The 20732-nt window shown below is 29.0% G+C and overlaps 1 protein-coding gene and 1 long non-coding RNA gene across 3 annotated transcripts; both read left to right on the forward strand.

Moving 5' to 3' along the window:
- Positions 1–5769: 5769 nt before the first annotated feature.
- Positions 5770–7955, forward strand: LOC149032343 (uncharacterized). The gene is made up of 6 exons (XR_016176812.1): positions 5770–5850; positions 6000–6160; positions 6338–6425; positions 6571–7053; positions 7150–7376; positions 7471–7955. It is a non-coding gene; the product is annotated as an uncharacterized LOC149032343 (long non-coding RNA).
- A 3877-nt stretch (positions 7956–11832) lies between these two features.
- On the forward strand, positions 11833–20701 carry LRR (capping protein regulator and myosin 1 linker 1 leucine rich repeat protein). Of its 2 annotated transcripts, XM_015333145.2 has the most exons (24): positions 11834–12107; positions 12480–12577; positions 12651–12701; positions 12772–12965; positions 13050–13227; positions 13323–13561; positions 13639–13733; positions 13867–13908; positions 14303–14490; positions 14567–14644; positions 14746–15079; positions 15165–15561; positions 15641–15959; positions 16030–16143; positions 16228–16433; positions 16543–16630; positions 16689–16913; positions 17028–17048; positions 17184–17325; positions 17401–17650; positions 17737–18428; positions 18524–18763; positions 18952–19016; positions 19397–20701. In XM_015333145.2, exons 1-24 carry the CDS (start codon positions 12071–12073, stop codon positions 19508–19510), a joined length of 4407 nt encoding a protein of 1468 aa, XP_015188631.1. In that variant the 5' UTR covers positions 11834–12070; the 3' UTR covers positions 19511–20701. The 2 variants fall into 2 exon arrangements, with proteins under 2 accessions (XP_015188632.1, XP_015188631.1); XM_015333146.2 differs by lacking the exon at positions 17028–17048 and having other exon boundaries at positions 11833–12107.
- Positions 20702–20732: the final 31 nt, after the last annotated feature.

Consider the following 20732-nt stretch of genomic DNA (forward strand, 5'->3'; position numbering starts at 1 on the left):
CTTAACATAGTCCAGTCTGCAACAGAAAAGAAAGGGATAAAAAAGAGTTAAAACATAAAAGGGATAGGAGAAAAGGGAGGATGGGTATAACTTTTAAAGCGGAACTTTTCACGATTTTTTTTTTAAGTGGTTTCCCCCCGATTGGACTAGTCCACTGACTCTAAATTTAGGAGAAACCTACACTAAATGTTCAGTCCAACACCGTATACTATTGCGAACTTACGGAAAAGAATCCTTGGGTCCGTCTAACAATTAGCGGAAGATGTTTTCCCTTACAATGAAGCTTCAGTTTCCCATGCTAAATGCATATGTATCTATGCATATCAAAAAGCCGAAAAAGAAAAAAAAGGAAAAAAAGAAATAAAGACGGTTGCTCCAGCTTAAAAGTCAAATGAACATGATTCTATCCTTGGGAGTAAGATAGAATCATGGCTCGCGTGGGCAGGGTCGCATCCCTGAAGTAAATTCTTCATTTGTAAATGGTACCACCCTTTACGAACAAAAAATTTACCCGCTACCCATTAAACCACTTCTGAAACAGAAATTTTTAATGAATATTAATACAATTTTATTTGCAATGTAAGTAATTGGAGTATATTATATTACCTTCCGATCTAGGAACGCAATCAAGTTGAAGACAGTTATCTGATAAATTGAAAAAATAAATTCATATTAAAATTATTTTCTATTCAAAGTATGTTAATAGGTATGTAACGTTTAAATTAATGTATATGCGTTGAAACAATCTGAAAAATAATTAAAGTATATTAAAATAATGAAATAATTGTTAAATAATCGATAGAAGTATCGATTATTATTTAAAAGTACGGAATATATTTTCGGAGTACCTTCCTCTTCGAAATGCACTAATAGACTGAGCTGTTGTTCTCTAAAACAAAACATTGATTAGAAAGTTGTTTATATGACTTCATATATGTTGATCATGTGTGCAACGGTAATTATAATTCTAATAAAGAAAATTCAATATTATAACGTACAGATTTTATTATTTTATTTATTCTGAAATAAGTATTTTATTGTTCATGAGCAGTGATGACTTCGAGTATTAAATTAAGCTGTAATATAAGAAGGGTGTATTAGAATATTAAAATAATTGTTAAATAATCGATAGAAGTATCGGTTATTATTTAAAAGTACGAAATATATTTTCGGAGTACCTTCCTCTTCGAAATTCACTTCTATACTGACCTATTGTTATCTAAAACAAAACATTGATTAGAAAGTTGTTTATATGACTTCATATATGTTGATCATGTGTGCAACGGTAATTATAATTCTAATAAAGAAAATTCAATATTATAACGTACAGATTTTATTATTTTATTTATTCTGAAATAAGTATTTTATTGTTCATGAGCAGTGATGACTTCGAGTATTAAATTAAGCTGTAATATAAGAAGGGTGTATTAGAATATTAAAATAATTGTTAAATAATCGATAGAAGTATCGGTTATTATTTAAAAGTACGAAATATATTTTCGGAGTACCTTCCTCTTCGAAATGCACTAATAGACTGAGCTGTTGTTCTCTAAAAGAAAACATTGATTAGAAAGTTGTTTATATGACTTCATATATGTTGATCATGTGTGCAACGGTAATTATAATTCTAATAAAGAAAATTCAATATTATAACGTACAGATTTTATTATTTTATCTATTCTAACGTAATTATTTTATTGTTCCTGCGCAGTGATGACTTCGAGTGTTTAATTGTCCTGTAATATAAGTACAGTGTATAAGAATATTATATTAATTGTTAATTAATCGATAGAAGTATTAATTATTGTTTAAAAGTACGAGATATATTATTGGAGTACCTTCCTCTTCGAAATTCACTTGCAGACTGACCCATTGTTCTCTAAAACAAAACTTTGATTAGAAAGTTGTTTATGATTTTTCTTATGTTGATTATTTCTGCAACGGTAATTATAATTCTAATAAAGAAAATTCAATATTATAACGTACAGATTTTATTATTTTTTCTATTCTAAAGTAATTATTTTATTGTTCATAAGCAGTGATGACTTTGAGTGGTAAATTATGCTGTAATATTAGTAAAGTGTATTAAAATATTTAAATAATTGTTAATTAATCAATAGAAGTATCGATTATTGTTTAAAAGTACGGAATATATTTTCGGAGTACCTTCCTCTTCGAAATTTACTTATGGACTGACCCATTGTTCTCTAAAACAAAACTTTGATTAGAAAGTTGTTTATGATTTTTCTTATGTTGATTATTTCTGCAACGGTAATTATATTTCTAATAAAGAAAATTCAATATTATAACGTTCCAATTTTACCAATCTTTTTATTCTAATGTAATTAATTTATTGTTCATAAGCAGTGATGACTTTGAGTGGTAAATTATGCTGTAATATAAGAAGGGTGTATTAGAATATTAAAATAATTGTTAATTAATCAATAGAAGTATCGATTATTGTTTAAAAGTACGGAATATATTTTCGGAGTACCTTCCTCTTCGAAATGCACTAATAGACTGAGCTGTTGTTCTCTAAAACAAAACATTGATTAGAAAGTTGTTTATATGACTTCATATATGTTGATCATGTGTGCAACGGTAATTATAATTCTAATAAAGAAAATTCAATATTATAACGTACAGATTTTATTATTTTATCTATTCTAACGTAATTATTTTATTGTTCCTGCGCAGTGATGACTTCGAGTGTTTAATTGTCCTGTAATATAAGTAGAGTGTATTAGAATAATAAAATAATTATTAATTAATCGATAGAAGTATCGATTATTGTTTAAAAGTACGGAATATATTTTCGGAGTACCTTCCTCTTCGAAATGCACTAATAGACTGAGCTGTTGTTCTCTAAAACAAAACATTGATTAGAAAGTTGTTTATGATTTTTCTTATGTTGATTATTTCTGCAACGGTAATCATATTTCTAATAAAGAAAATTCAATATTATAACGTTCCAATTTTACCAATCTTTTTATTCTAATGTAATTAATTTATTGTTCATGAGCAGTGATGACTTCGAGTATTAAATTATGCTGTAATATAAGAAGGGTGTATTAGAATATTAAAATAATTGTTAAATAATCGATAGAAGTATCGATTATTATTTAAAAGTACGAAATATATTTTCGGAGTACCTTCCTCTTCGAAATTCACTTCTATACTGACCTATTGTTCTCTAAAACAAAACATTGATTAGAAAGTTGTTTATGATTTTTCTTATGTTGATTATTTCTGCAACGGTAATTATATTTCTAATAAAGAAAATTCAATATTATAACGTTCCAATTTTATTATTTTATTCATTCTAACGTAATTAATTTATTGTTCATGCGCAGTGATGACTTCGAGTGTTAAATTATGCTGTAATATTAGTAAAGTGTATTAAAATATTTAAATAATTGTTAATTAATCGATAGAAGTGTCAAATATTGTTTAAAAGTACGGAATATATATTCGAAGTACCTTTCTCTTCGAAATTCACTTGCAGACTGACCCATTGTTTTCTAAAACAAAACATTAGTTAGAAAGTTGTTTATATGACTTTGTTTTATGTCGAGCTCGTGTGCAACTGTAGTAATAATCCTAATAAAGAAAATTTATAATATTATAACGTTTAAATTTTATTATTTTATTCATTGTAATAGAATTAATTTATCACACCTGCGCAGTGATGACTCTTCGTGGGTTTAATTGTCCTGTAATATAAGTACAGTGTATAAGAATATTATATTAATTGTTAATTAATTGATAGAAGTATTAATTATTGTTTAAAAGTACGAGATATATTATTGGAGTACCTTCCTCTTCGAAATTCACTTGCAGACTGACCCATTGTTCTCTAAAACAAAACTTTGATTAGAAAGTTGTTTATGATTTTTCTTATGTTGATTATTTCTGCAACGGTAATAATAATTCTAATAATGAAAATTCAAGATTATAACGTTCAAATTTTATTATTTTATTCATTCTAATGTAATTATTTTGTCGCTCATGCGCAGTGATGACTACGAGTGTTAAATTATGCTGTAATATAAGTAGAGTGTATTAGAGTATTAAAATAATTGTTAATTAATCGATAGAAGTGTCGATTATTGTTTAAAAGTACGAGATAAATTATTGGAGTACCTTCCTCTTCGGAAATTTATAGACTGAGCCGTTCATTAGAATGATAAAATAATTGTTAAATAATTAATATAAGTGCATATTGTTATCTAATAACTTATTACATATGATCTATGTACCTTTCCCTTCAAGATTCACCTTTTAACTGAGGCATTATCCTCTGTGAAAATGCTTTTATTGAATGTTGGTTATGTTATTTTCCAAATTTGCCCATGTATGCAACGCAAATAACATTCCAATTAAACAGAATTACAGATTACAATTCTCTTATTTTTACATTCTTATCACTATTATGTTATTACTATTTTTATTAAATGCATATGTCCCTTCTAAACATTATAAAAATAAGGAATATAGTAAAAAGAATCCATAATAGAAACATTATCTCATTACACACGAGAGAACAATCATATAGAAAAGAAACTTTGTCAACGAAATTGGCAAAACAATTGACAATCTATCGCTTGCCAACAGTATAAAAGTCCCTATTATCAATATCGATAAAGTAAAAACGCGCCTTTATGATGAGGATTTATTTTTATACTGTTGGCAAGCGATAAATTGTCAATTGTTTTACAAATTTCATTGAAAAAGTTTCTCTTCTCCATGATTATTTTCTCGTATGCAATGAGATAATGTTTTTAATATGTATTCTTTTTTTATTTTATTCATTATTTTTATAATGTTTACAATTGAAGTGTGTAAAGTATTGTGTAAAGTAAAAATAGTGATAAGAATGTAAAAATAAGAGAATTGTAATCTGTAATTCTGTTTAATTGGAATGTTATTTGCGTTGCATACATAGGCAAATTTGGAAAATAACATAACCAACATTGAATAAAAGAATTTTCACACAGGATAATGCCTCAGTTAAAAGGTGAATCTTTAAGAGAAAGGTACATATATCATATATAAGCTTTTAAATAAAAATAGGCAATCTCATTCTTTAATTAACAATTATTTTATTATTCTAATATACTCTAATTACATTTCAGATTGTTTCTATGCATATACATTGGTTTAAACATTTCATAGGATTTAAGGTACATTAAATAGAAAATAATTTTGATATGTTATAAATTTATGTTTCTTTTTTCGATTAGAAATAAAATGTACACGTTATTCATATATTATTCTAACAATAATGAATAGAATAAAGAGAATGTAGTATCTTATAGCATAGAAAATCATGTGGAATAATCTTCGTGTGTGAATCGTGTATAAACGTTATTGTGAATATTTTTAAAACAATTATGCATCTGTGAAAGTATTTCAATTGTGAGGATTCTTTATCGATACAGATTTTGGGAATTTATTCTTTCATATGCTGCATTTCATATTAGACATTTTTCTATCGACAATTGTCTTCTATACGACATTGTTCTTTTGTGCAAAACGACAAAGATCTTTTAATGTCTACATTGTCTTTATTCTATTCATTATTTTTAGAATATTTATAAGTATTGTGTACATTTATTAGAAAAATAGAAATGATTTTTAATTTATTTAATAAATAAATTATCATATGTAGTTTGACCAGCGTGGTCATGAGGAAGGTCAGATTCTGTCCGTGTAAGAAGCCGTGATGACCCTTTTCTTGTTCAAAAAAATGAATTAGCCAATCACAGCCAAGCTTTCGTCCGAATTCTTCAGTTTCATGGCGTCATTCGTGGAGAACACATCGGAGTGTCATCGTCCCGTTAAGATCAGGTAATTAAAAGATATTTTGTAAGGTTTACACCTTCCTATTATAATATATAAAGGATGTAAGGATCAATTTTGATTTTTTTAGTATATTTTGACAATTTGTATGCTTTTATATCGTATTTTTAATCATTCGAAATTTTATTTTATTATAGGTGGAAAGAAGATCTACTGCGCATCATTTTCGCGCATGCAGTATTTTCGCGCCAGTCTTATGCGCCTGTTTTATGCACATCAATATGGCGAATCTTCCGAATTTTTTAATCCGGCATCTGTATACTTGTTGCAGCGGATCTTGTTATCCCGTTGATTTCAGGTAATTGTTTCAAATAATTTTCTAAATTATACTTTCCTATTATCAAATGATATTATATATCAAATGAAATGATATATAATGTTATATAATCAAATGCTATATAATAAATGTTATATACCAAATACTAAATGCAAGATTTGTATACGTGAGTTTTTTCATAATTTACTTTTTTTTTAGCTTTCTGAGCATGGGGAGAGTTGCAACACGAATTCACTAACCTTTTAATCTTGTGGCAACTTTTTTTATCTACTCCATATACGGCGAGGTGAGCATTACTTTTTTTTAAATATAAGCATATAGAAATACTACAGAAAGAGTGAGAGAGAAGGAGTGAGAGAGAGAGAGAGGAAGAATAAGAAAACAATACACTCGACATATAGGTTATTATAAATGTGTATTTTTATTTCCAGAAGTTTCTCGAGCCGAAGACAAAACGTAAACAGCCGATAATATAGGTATAATAGCCGAACGTTCGACACTCCCGAGATCTCCTCTACCAAGGTTACGTAGCAACGTATCTCGTATTCGTCTTCTATCCTTCGACGAGACAACATAAACGAAAAAGAGACGTATTAAATTATTTAATAATTTTATTTCTAACGTTATCGTTTTGATTTTAATAGTTTAAAAAGTTTTTCATTGCATAGAATGGTATAAAAACTGGTTTATTTTTTAAGTTACTCTTTATTGAGTTTGCTGATTATATTGAATATTTAATCAGAAATATTCAATGGTTTTAATGTGTGCCCTGCCTTCAGAAATGATTTACAGGAAATATTGTAATATGGTCTTTAGTATGTTTCAGCTTTTCAGACTTTTTATTTAATTTTATTTTATACATCGTCATCCTAAGGGTAGGATACCCATCCTGCAATCATCAACGAAGACTAAAAGTAAGTATATTTTACTATCAAACATTTCTATGATAATTTCAATTGATTTTTATTACAACAATAATATTAATTGTTCTTTTTCTTTTTCTGTTTCAGAAAATCATTGCAATCGAGCGCGTAGGCAATGAGGTTCTCGTGTGTTGCATCGTGTTAAAATAAAATATAAAAAAGTCGACAAGTAGATTCAGTGTTGATCGTCGCATATTAAAGTTTCGTTTTCTCGGTTAAGAAACTCGCAAGTTTCTTTTATTAAGTTTAAATGTGTGCTCATCGTCATCCTAAGGGTAGGAGACCCATCGTGCATTCATCACTGAAGATAGAAGGTAAATTAATTTTTATATTAAACATGTTCTCAATAATTATAGTAATTTTTATATAACAACGATTTATATTATTTTGTTTTTATTTGTGTTTCAGATCATCGTTGGAATGGTATTCATATTTTATTAATTAAATTCATTTAGAAATTCGTTTAACACTAGATTTGTTCACTATTGTTTTGTTCACTATTTACTTAAAATTTACAAACATTGTTTAAATGAAAAAGTGGGTAGAGGAGAGGAATTAATATTTATGCATATTTCATTACAGCATTAAAAATTAATATATATTTTTAAAAAATATTCTATTTTAAAATTAATTAAATTTAAATTTTATTAAATTACAATTAATTAAAATATTTCTGTTTTATATATATGTAACAAAAAAGTTTGAAATGAATCACATTTGCTCGGTCCATAAATCTAGTGTTAATTGAATTAATTACATTTAATGCAGTTTTATAGTCATTATTTGTGCATTGGCATCGTCATCCTAAGGATAAGAGATCTATTGTGCATTCATCAATAAAGATTTAAAGTGAGTATATTTTTGTATTAAATAATTCCTCCAAAATTTTAATGTTTTTCTGTAATAGTAATGATATTAATAGTATTGTTTTTTATTTCAGTTTCAGATTGCAACAGTGAGCGAAGCAATATGTGCAGTGTTTATGGTGGTATCATCAAACTGCGTGCAATGCAGTCTTTAAATTAGTTGTAGAATCAGTGATCGGGCGAGTAATAAGTTAAAATCAAACGCGAATTAGAGTCAGTGTTGTTCGTCGTATAATAAAATATCGGTTTCGCGATAAGGAACTCAACTATAGTTTCTTATTTTCGTTTATACCGCGTTTTTAGATTCACGCGAGGTGCATCACCATGGTGCAATAGAGCTGCATCTTCTTGAAATGCATTGTAAGTATTCATTTGTATTTACATTTTATTCAATTTTATTTTATATGATTTTGAATAATATTCCAGATAATTTATCGTTTTGTTCTATTTAATTTTACAGATATAACCATGGATTCTCTTCCTTTCAAAGATGTTGGATGAATTCCTCGATGGATCTTCGATGGATCTTCGATGGATCTTCTTCAATGGCAAATCGAGTATCGTCTTCCATCGTCAGACTGCAATACTTGCTACGAAGTAGGAGTGTTTTGGAGCCATCGCAGAACTTCTTAAATCGTGAGTTTTTATTTAAAATCCCTCCAGTGCTCAATCATGCCGAGGATGAAAGGTCCAAATCGGCACGAGTTACTGGTTGTAATTATTTAAATAAATTATTGACGAGCACATGAGTAATTCCTTTTTAGGAGTTACTCATGAAAATTGTATGTTTTATTGTATGTTTTATTATTAGTTCAGGATAGGTTTTCTTGTCTCATCGGTTAAATTCATTTAATTCATAATGCAATTAATAAATGCACTCTCTTTTTTATTACGTGTTAAAAGCATGTAATAAATGTCTTACATGCATTTCTTCGTACATAGTTTATCTAATCGAAATTAATTTTGATATATCAATACTTTGATATTTTAAATAAATGAGCAAGAAAACAAACTCATTCGCGACGGATAGACTTTGGCAGTTAAGTGGCGGCTCAAAGCCCAGTTCTTTAATTAGAACAGCCAACTTAATGAAAGGAGTCGTCCGAGGTTTGCAAAAAATATCCATCATTATTGTAGAGTCTTTTAATACATCCTTACCTCGAAACTATAATTGTTTCATATGGGGTAACTTTTTTTTTTCATTCGCTTGTTTAAGTCATTATTCACCAAATGACTTGTAGAGTCCTTAGTCGCTTAGATGAATTTTTATACAAATGTATTTATGTGTTTATGTCTTAATCATATTTTTTAGATCAGGATTTTCAGCTTCTAATATACTAATCTCCCGTTTCTCCCCCCCATACTTTCTGCGTTCTCATCTATGCGTGTGCCCAGGTGTTACACGTATGGGTGAGAAACAGTTAGCGTGGGTTTAGTTTTAGTTTTTTCCCCTATTGGCGGCTGTTATTGTGCTAGTGATTGCACGATGTACTTTACACCTGTGTGTGCGTATTAGGTAGTGTGTATTGTACATCGTTTCGCGATATTGTTTATTCATTTAATACATTATTAAATACTCAAAGCACTACTTCTACATATCACGTGTGATATGAAAAATACGTGTTTCTGTATTCTTAGATTTATTTTAAATATTTCTAATTTTTTTTTTTTTTTTTGATAATCTCGTTTGCATAGTAGAGTTACTGCATTTATTTGTGGAAACTTTGATATACTTGTATATAACTAGTATGCATATATATGCTAGTGTATACTTGTATTTTTGCTTTAGTTTTTTATGCAATAATCATTAGCCTTGGCAGTCGATTACAGCAAAATACGTACGTATACCCATTAGCATATAAGTTTAGAAAACGTGGTTGAACTAGGGTGTCGGAGGTGCCCCGGGGCATGCTCTCTAGTTTAGGCTTTTGCACCCTGGTGGTATGTGTGAGAACCGTGGAGTGAGTGGGTGGGTATGTATGGTTTTTCTTAAAATGGGTAAAAATATGGATAATAGGCAGGCAGGTAGCATACTTCTTTGAATGAATGTGAAAACTTTAATTTTAAGTAGGTAGGATCCAGGAAAGGCACATTAGACTTCTTGCTTCCACTCCGGAGTGGAAATTCCGCCTCCTGGTTTATACAGAATTGTTACAAAATTTGATCATCTCATTCTATATTATGCTTGATTTGTTAATTTATTTTGTAATTATTCTGTGATCTTTATTATGTATCATGATTCAAAGGTATTTGCAACCATTTGAAAGATTCATTTCTACTTCGATTTTATCTCGAACGAGATAGAGTCGAATCAAATTCGCAAATTCTTTGATGCATTTGATACTTAGTTTTAAGTATTTCAGGATTAGCACTACGCACTATCGCGATTTCGTTTTACAGCTAGAAATATAATTAATATAATTAAATATAACATATTAATGAAATGAAAGTATTGCAAGAAAATGCATTGCATTTATTATTGCACTTTTTATTTCAATTCCATTTTATTACTCGACGTTAAAAGTGCGAAGTGTTATTAGGTCATCGAGGGATATTATCTGCTTGGACATTCGAAAAATGTAAATTAATTTTTGAATAATTGAGAATTAGAATCATAACAAAGTACTAGCTCATTTGCAAAATTAGTATGAAAGATCTTATCTTGCTCGTACGTAGAAAATGTCCAAATGCAGTTTTCATGGAATGAAGAAAGAAGAGGCTTAATGCCGAAGAGGCCCCCACTTAATTGTGGCTCAAGAGGGCAACTACAGGCTATTGAGTTATTTTCAAGGGTTCAACAGCAAGTTCCAACCTGTAGAGAATGGCTTTCTAGTCATATTTTATTGTTTTATTTTTTTGCTCGTCATTAATTTATAGTTGTAAGTGGAGATGATGGACCATTCCATCTCCTTGGAACACCAAATTTGTGTCTATATCGTCAAAAAGGTGCACATGTGTTTAGTTAGTTCGAGTCAAAAATTTGAATATTTTCGTATTTTTTAAAATTTGAAAGCTTTAATAATGTTCGGTAAATAATACAGTAATTTCTCTTTTCTTTGTGTCTCGTCTTCAAAATTATCAACTGTGATCGTATTTTATTAAATTTGTAATCTTTTCTTTTCTTTATAATGCAGTTTTAAAATATTCTATAATAATTATAATAGATATTATTTTCTTTAGTAACTTAATATTTGTACTTTTACTTTTTTATTTTTTTTTATTTTTTCTAAATGTAAAATCACGCGTTTAAATTTAATTTTATTGCTACGGTAAATAGATATTTGATAAAAATAGATAAAGAATTCAATTGAAAAGTGCATCTACGAATTGGACGATTTATATGTTAGGCTACTTCATATCACTCGATTGAATGATTAATATAGTTTTCTTTTTGTTACAGGTGATCATCGTTGGATTTAACAACAAACTTCTTTGCGACTTTCTTCTACTTGAGTTTCTATAATTGCAAATTTTTTAAATATATATGTATAATGGCATTTCTGAAGGTACACATAAAAACTAAATATGATTTTATATTTACTTTATATTACTCAATTAAAGTCTACTTCAAATGTAAAACTTTTTAAACTCTTTAAATGCATTTGCATATTAATGCAAATTCATATTGCATTTATTCTTTTATTTAATTTACAATATATATAAATATTATAAGTGATGACTATCTATCTATTTATTAATAGATTTAACGTTAATCAAAATTTTTTCGATCCTGCATCTTATCTAACATAAAGACGAGGAATTGGAAAGTGTGAGTTCAAGCTAATACTTTATTCTATTCAAGTGTATGCACCAATGCAATAAGTGCATGGTGGGTACAGTTATCTTTTGTTATGCTTATAGTTCAAATTTTGTCCACATATGTCGCTGTAGTCGCAAGGTGGTGAACAGCCATAATGAATTGTATGAAAGGAAGAAACGAAAGGAACGGAACGGAATGGTATGGAATCAATGGACAGCAGGCAGGTGCCAACATGGCGATTGTTGCGCTCTGGACTTGTGCGACATCGCCCTGTATAATGATATCGTTTTAAGTGCTTATTAAAGCAGTGGAAATAAAGTGACAAGAAAAACAATGTCTTAAATGGCTCAGGATATATGGAAAGCATATTAACTTTAGCAAAATGTCAACGAGATCGCAACTCACTAAGGATTTAAACGGTTAGTCTCGTTCCCAATGTTTACGTTCGCATAAATCAGTGATCTGTCATCTCTCGTATAGATACATGCGGGTGATCCAAAAGACCGGTGATTCATTGCAGGAAATTTTTCTTCTATGTTGACATATATTTTTATTCAATTTTGTTATTCCAAAATACGATTCCTATTTATATATATATGCACATTATGATATATATGTATACATATATATGTACCATTAAAGTATATATATATACTTACATATAAGAATATATATATATCATAATGTGCATATATATGTATATTCTTTTGCAATTAAAATATTTATATCTTGTAATTCTAAATTAATGTATTATTGCATATGTAACGTCACGAATAATTAATTATTTACAGAATCGGTGAAAGCATTACTTGGTAAGCATGTCAAGATACTACTAAAAAATGTTGTCAAGTTAGAAACCAAGCAGGATAAGCAAGAAAACCGCGTTCTTGTGAGTATTAGATTTTAACTAATTCGGCAATCTAAACTTATTATCACTGATTCATTAATATCTTTTATTTCAGGTATTTTCACCATGCCGTCTTTTTCTTTTAACGGCCAAAGTACCCACAAGGGTAAATTTATATTTCTTAAAATTAAAATAATTATAATAATCTAAATTTAAGAAATAATATTTAATTACAGATCGACTGCCACTTCCATTACTTAGAAATAGTATCTATAGAATCCAAAAGAGCAAACCAATTATGTTTAACTGTAGGAGAAAGATTTTACAATTTTACTACAACCAGTGTGGGTGCAGATACTACCGAAGTCGATGCAATGATCGAGGCCTTACATACTGCTATTCGCAATATCTTTCCTACAGTACCATTAAAGTATATATTTATCAAATAAAATATAATTATTTATCAATATATTGTATACATTAAGTACATATATATTTATATATTATTTAACAGTTATATTATAAGAAAGATAGAGGTAATCCCAGCAAGCAGATTACAAACCATAAGAGGTAGTGAATTAGCCAGGAGCACGGAAGCAACAAGACACACTGGGCCTTGTGGTGGTTTTTCCACTCAATATGCGTGTATGTGCGATTTACATGGTGTACCATATAGAGAAGAAGTTGCTTGGGTAAGATTAATCATACTCTTGTGTAACAGTAAATCATATATAATAGAATAAAAAATATCTATATGTAATTTCTATACTGATAATATCAATTTTAGGATGTAGACACAATATATTTATCCCACGATACCAGAGAACTTAACTTAAGGGATTTTGACCATTTAGATCAAAAAGATTTGGTACCGATAATATCAGCCTTGGAATATAATACATGGTTTACTAAGTTGAGAGCGTCGCATCTTAAGTTAAGCCATGAACCACTTGAAAGATTATTGCATGTTATGCGTAGGTCATTGTCTATTCAAGAACTCTATTTGGATAATCTTGGAGTTAAATGGTAAGAATATGAATGAAACGATGAGTAGAAAATATCCCTTTTGAAAACACTTATAAACATTAGATTTCCGTTTATAGGGATTTTGCACACAAATTGTCATTAGCCTTGATTTCTAATGCTAATACAATGTTACAGACAATAGATTTGTCACATAATATGATCGAGGACAAAGGCAAGTTTCATCCAGGCACTGATATTTTCTATCTGCAGCTTATGTTTTAGTACACCCATTTTTGTGCATTGATCTTCCCAATATTTATTCATGTGTACTGGAATCCCTCTGTATGAATTTTATATTTTTGTAGGAGCATCTAGCTTGTGTGGGATAATTGCCAAGTTAATGCAAGGTGTGCAAATAACCACATATTTTTATTACAATTAATATTTATTGATAGTATTTATTGCACAATAATGTAGTTTGTTGCAATGTTATATAATCATTGTATTTAATTTAATATATGTTATAAACAACAAAATTGTATGCATGTTTCACAATTTGCAATAGTAGTTAGAACTAACTTATATGCTATATAATTATTTATGTTTTTTTTTATAAGTTTTTTAATTTACTATTTCACACATAGTAATACAACTATATATTATGTTCTTACATTTTTAGCAATTTATATGAGATAATATAAACTACAGTAAAAAGGTTATTGGTGGCTGAGCTACACAATATGATGATTGAAATGTATGTAAAATTAATTCTAAAATATTTATGATTATTTATATTTTAAGGAGCTACACATTTAAGTGGCCCTATTGGAAAATTACCTAAAGGATTACAAAAATTAAATTTGGCTCATTGTGGATTAACTGGAAAAGGCATTGGTCAAATAGCACATGCATTAAGTTTAAATAGGAGTATGCCAACTAGTCTGCAATACTTAAATCTTTCAGAAAATACTTTGAAAGATGATATTAATGTAAGTTTATATATTGCATAATCTATTACACTTCTATTAAATATCTTTATCTAATCAAGATATAATTTAATTACAGAATTTATGTAACTTTCTGGCACAGCCTAATAGTTTAACACATTTAGATCTTAGTGGTACAGATACAACCTTAGAATGTGTAAGTATAAATTGTTAAATTTAAAATATTTTTCTTTTTTCTTTTTTCTTCCCTTCCCCTTAAATTTGGGAATTTATTATTCATATTAATTCTTTTTATAGCTATTTGGTGCTTTATTGCGAGGTTGTGCAACTAATCTAGTCCATCTAAACGTTGCTCGCAATTCTTTTTCAAGTAAAAAGACCAAAGAAATACCTCCCAGTTTTAAGCAATTTTTTACAGCGACACTTTCATTAAAGTACTTAAACATCTCATTCTGTAAATTACCTCTGGAGGCATTAAAACATTTGTTACTTGGATTGGCATGTAATGAAAGTACAGTAGGTTTAGAACTTGATATGAGTGGAAATAATTTAGGTTCTATGGGTGCTCATGTTTTGGAATCATGTATACATGGTGTAAGATGCATAGCATCATTGGATATTTCGGACAGCAGTACGTACGTTCTAAATTCTGTGAATTAATAACTGTTATTTGATAATCACATTTTTTGTCTTACATAAATGACGTATGTTTTTAGATATGGATGTTGATTTAGCGCAAGTAATAACAGCCATAGGTAAAAACAAGTCTATCAAACAATTATATATGGGTCGAAATACAACTGGCATGAAAAGCAAACACATTGCCGTTGTAATGGATGCTTTGGTCCAAATGCTCCAAGAGGATGATTGCGTTTTACAAGCATTACATATACCTGATTCTCGTCTTAAATCTGATCTCTATAATTTGATTAACGCTTTAGGAAGTAATACCTGTCTTCATACATTAGACATAAGTGGAAATCAAATTGGTGATCCTGGTGCAAGATTATTAGCCAAAGCATTACAAATCAATAACCATTTAAGGACCATCATTTATGATAAAAATAATATTACGCTTCAAGGTTATGCTGATATCGTGCATGCTTTGGAAAAGTAAATTTATTTTACTATATAATTATTAATTAATATATTTATTTTCTAAATTATATTTATATCTTTTATTTAATTACAGAAATTGTAGCGTCAGGCATATGCCATTTCCAATTTTTGATCTACAACCGTGTATGAAAACGTCTGCTGAAAAAACAGAGCAATTAGCTAAAAAAATTCAAGATTTACTGCAGAGAAATGTAACACCATGTAAATACAGTCATGGACAAGCATTTAGACTTCAGCAAGGTTTCTTGTTAAGTTCTACACAACAGATGGTCGATAGACTTGTCGTTCAAACTCAGGATACTATAAAAGCTATAGCTGCAGAAAGCTGTGATGCAAATAATGACATTAATTATGCTACCGGTCTAATACAAGATGCTGATAATTCTAAACAGGTATCTACAAAACAAAGCATTACAATCAAATATAAACTTATGAATAATCTAATATATGTATTATTAATAGCTTCTTCCAAGATTACACGAAGTACTACAAAGAAGAGATGAAAATAATCCAATTGAATTAAAATTACACGATATGGCAAGCGAACTTCACAAAGTTGTTACTATGTACTTAGAGGTATTTTTTATTAAACAGTTAATCAGACTATAAATCATTTAAATGAACAATTTATATAATAAAGAATAATGTTTTTGTATATAGGATTCATTAGATGCAATGCTTAAATGTGCAAATGAACAATGTCCAACTATACTCTCACAAACAGTAATTAGAGGAGATGAAAGCGAACCTATTGCTGTAGAGGATGATGTTCGTAATATTTGTAAGGAGAAAAATCATATAAGCACAGAATTTATTCATACCACTATTACAGAACAAGCTGGTGCTGATATTATTAATAGAGTCAAGTAAGCTTATTTTATCTTATTATTGTACTGTGTTAATATATTTGTGTCTGTACTTCTGACATATCTAACGTAAACTAAATTAATGAAAAAAAAACATTTGTTTTCGTAGTGAGTTAAATTTAGCAGTTGCTGCGTATGTATCTGATAGAACCACTGATGAAGTAATCGAATCTTTGTCACGTAGTTACAAGACTTTGGTGAGTGATTTATTGTTTATATATTTGGTATATATTGTAATATCATTTTTATTCATAGATTGGAGATTGTGACAGTCGAACAAGAAGTAGTACTCCAGATGTATTACGACCAAGTGCAGGTTCCATGAGTAGTGGAAGTGTTATTGGTGTTACAAGTGCTACTGGTGTTTCTATGACATTGCATGGTGGAAGGACTAGTCTTATTTCAGAAGTTGAGTGTCCTCCAGAAACGTATTCCTTGGAAAATTCTCTTAGCCATTGTTCCAGTGAACAATCCCCAATGGTAATTGTCATTCAATTGAATTGAATTCAATCAATATTTCTATGTATGTATATTATTGTTAAGATAGTTTTTATTAATAATATAATTGTCGTTACTTTTCCTATGTCTGACTAGAAATTGGATTATTTGAATCTTGTAAGTATGGTAAACAAAAAAATTAAAAAATTAATAATACATAATTATTATATAATCTTACATTAATGGTTAACAATCATTGAAATATTTCTTCTATTTTAAAACTTTTACATTGCATTATTTTTTTTTATTCAGGCAACTCCACATTTATCTAATAAAAGGAAAAGTTTACATGGGAGAAAATTAAGACCAAAATCGGTAGTAGATTCTGTAGAAGGATTGTCAGCAGACGATATACCTGATTTACTTCCATCACTGCCAAAAAGTCAGGCAGAAGGTTTGTTTTTATATATAATTTAACAATATATAATAAATTTTGAATGTATACAGTTTTACATAACTTTTTTCACAGCTATTTCAGAAACTGAACATTCCTTGACAGAATCGTTAGATTCTGTCTCAGAATTACCTAATACAGTGGGTCAACAATTACAACATTTAGTGAAATCTAGACCACGAAGAACAAAAACTAGAGCACCCACAAGACCAATGTTAAGACCAGATCAACCTGTAGATGGTTTAGCTCTTGGTGAAGGATTAGATGTATTTTTCCGGCCTACAACACCAACTACACCACTTATATCGCCTACGAGCGATGATAGGTATTATAAAATAAAATATATATATCTTTATAATAATCTTTGATATTAGTCTTTTGTGTAATTTCATTTGAATGTTGTATTTGTAGTTCTTTACATACATTTCCAACGGATGGAAGTCCAAATTTATCTTTGGCGAGTCATAAAAGTATACCACCTGATCTAGATAAAAAGCATGGATGTAATTCACCGATGTTAAAAACATTACTTGAACCAACACCACGTTCAAGGTCTAGCGATAATTTAGAAAAATTTTCTCCGCTGGTAGGAAGACGTTCACAAGGTGATTCGCCATTAACTGCATCTCCTTTAGCTCGTCGAAATACAACAGATAATGCTCAAGGACATGATAGAGTAATGTCTAGATGTGATAGTAGTAAGGATACGTATAATAACAGTATTATGAGTACTTCCGTTGATTCTTCCAAACGAAATACTTTACCAAATATTGGATCGATTCCAACATCTCGGGAAGACTGTGGAAAAATATTACAATTACAAAATAATACGAATTCGTCATTAGAAAAGGATAAATCTAGCGCACAAGCAATGTCTTCTGTTAAATTACGTTCTACTGGTTTTGATCTTCGAAGTCCGACCAATGGCAGCAACACCAAAAATTCATCTGAATCATCTAAGTCACCAATATTAAAATCTGTTAAAGGAAATAATTCTAGTAGCGATGGAAAAAATAATGGTGCTCATTTAAAAAATAAACCTATTCCTCCTGCTACAGCACCAAAACCACGACCATGGAGCATGGCTGCTGATAGGAAATCTGGTATATTTTCCATACTTATTTTCTACTCGATTATTTTTCAAGTAGACAAATTGTTTAACAAATTTATTGTAATAAATTAAATATCTAAATCACAGGTGAATTTAGCTTATTAAGTGATGGGTCCAGTCCAAATACATCTGCAGGAAATACACCTGACTCCGGTGATGCTCTTGACGAATCAACTGATAGTGGTGTTAGTGGTCCTGCATCATTACCACCTACATTATCTGCAAGCAGTACAGCAAGTTCATTGAGCAACACGAGTGTAGAGAAAAGATCGGTCAGGGAATTGGCTGCTAGTTTAAATAAAGGAAAGGCTGACAAGAAAGAAAATGGTAAAATCAAACATTTTTATAAGATGCATGATCGTTCGGTGTATTGTAACCCTGCATACACTGCTCGATTCGAACATCACTGTTAACCGTTATAAAATATTCATTTTTTTTTCTTACAAGCTTTAAAATAGTTTGGAAATGCATGACATGCCTTAAATTCATGAGCCTTGCTGTATATATTATTTTAGAGAATAGCACACCTGCACCATGGAGGTCGGTGCTTCAACGTTCTGCTGACCGACCAGTTACCAAGGTACTTTACGACATTTATTTCTTTCTCTTTTCTATACTTCTGAAGAAAGAAGACAGCTGTATATGTCAAAGTATATTTAGTAAATATCTTACAATACTGTTCATTCCTTGAAAATTCCTTTAGCTTTTCATATATCATATTTTAAGCTATATACTATATACTGTATATTTGCTAAAATTTGATTTCTTATTATGCCTATCATGTATATTTAATGTAACATTTAATCTTTCTTTCTTTGTGTTTTTTTTAATTTTCTTTTTTAACCATGCCTTGAAAATCTCTGCTTCATTTATTTTATCATGTTGAAATGTATGTAGAAATTATTATTAATTTAATAACATTTTGATTATTTTATTTTACATTATATTTATCAATTTCAGGTAACGGAAGTGCCGAAAACGGTTGAAGATTCTTCATTCAACTTTAAACTTCGTCGCACTTCTTTTTTACGTGATTCAAATTTTAATTATGACAACGACGTTGTTGACGTTTAACAATGCAGTTCCATATAACACCAGAATATCGATTTTATGACAGTATGTCAAAAAAAATATATATATATATATAATAATAATTATAATAGTAATATACATAAACATAATATATATATATATATATATATATACAAGAATATTCCGAAAATAAGCATTTCTATGAATTGCACAATAAAATAGCACATTGTTTGTTTATATTCGTGCCATAAGAAATCAGACGTAACATATATATATATATATACGTTTATTAAATTAACACACTTGCATTAGGAACAGGGTAACAAGAGTTTCTATAACAAGTATTAGCTCCTATTATTATGTCATTAGAAGGTTTTATTGTATATTATATAACAGAATATTACATTTATCATGCAAAGTTAATTTAAATTACTACCGATGAATATAAATAATAATTGGAACAAATACTTCCATTGAAATCACAGCCAATGCATTCTTGCATTTCTTGAAAACTTTTATATATAAAGGGCCTGGTATATAATAATATTGTGTATGATATTATCAAAGTAATTTACAAATTGGTAACTTGTTTTAATATTTAAATATTTATCTGTTGTCCGCGCCTCTGTACATTTTAGATAAGAGACAGACTGTGTAGTTTAAAGAAAAGAAAGTGTGTTCTGGCTACGGAAAAAAAAGTATATAATTTCTATCCTACTATCGGATGGAGTTTTATAGATGTCAACGTAATAAGTGCCTATTACGTATGATAAAACAAAACAAAAAGTGTTACTCTATTTTTCATTTTTTTTAAAGCAAAATGTATTTGTCTTCCGATATTTAATATGTGAGTATTATACAATTGATTATGTTTTATATTAATGCATTTGTCAAAATGTATTCTCCGATCTCTTTTAATCTCAATAATTAAAAAAAAAGAAAGGTCTTGTTTGTTATCATCAATATAAGGCTGCATATATGCGCATCATTTTTAATCATTTTGATTTTAAAAATCATACTATAAGATATATATCTCAAGTTTAAAAAAGAATCTTTCTAACTGGATCATGTTACTAACTTGGTGTTTGGAAATATAATAGGGATTAAACAATCACGTATACAAAAATATAACATATGCAAAATATACAATATAACATCTCACAAAGCGGTATACAAATGTCGTATTTTAAGTTGGAGTATTATATAATTATGTCGTAATGTATTATTTGATTTTTTTATATTTTACATTGTTATAAGGAAAAGT

Source organism: Polistes dominula, unplaced genomic scaffold, assembly GCF_049000335.1.
Source record: "Polistes dominula isolate Pdom_NZ unplaced genomic scaffold, Pdom_raw_medaka scaffold_35, whole genome shotgun sequence".
Lineage (NCBI taxonomy): Eukaryota > Metazoa > Arthropoda > Insecta > Hymenoptera > Vespidae > Polistes > Polistes dominula.

Excerpts from the sequence above, each read along its gene's own strand:
- LRR (XM_015333145.2), top strand. The coding sequence starts at position 12,071 with ATGTCAACGAGATCGCAACTCACTAAGGATTTAAACG. Across the intron at positions 12,966-13,049 it reads TTTCCTACAGTACCATTAAA|TTATATTATAAGAAAGATAG; the intron begins GTATATATTTAT and ends ATTATTTAACAG. Across the intron at positions 19,017-19,396 it reads CTGACCGACCAGTTACCAAG|GTAACGGAAGTGCCGAAAAC; the intron begins GTACTTTACGAC and ends TATCAATTTCAG.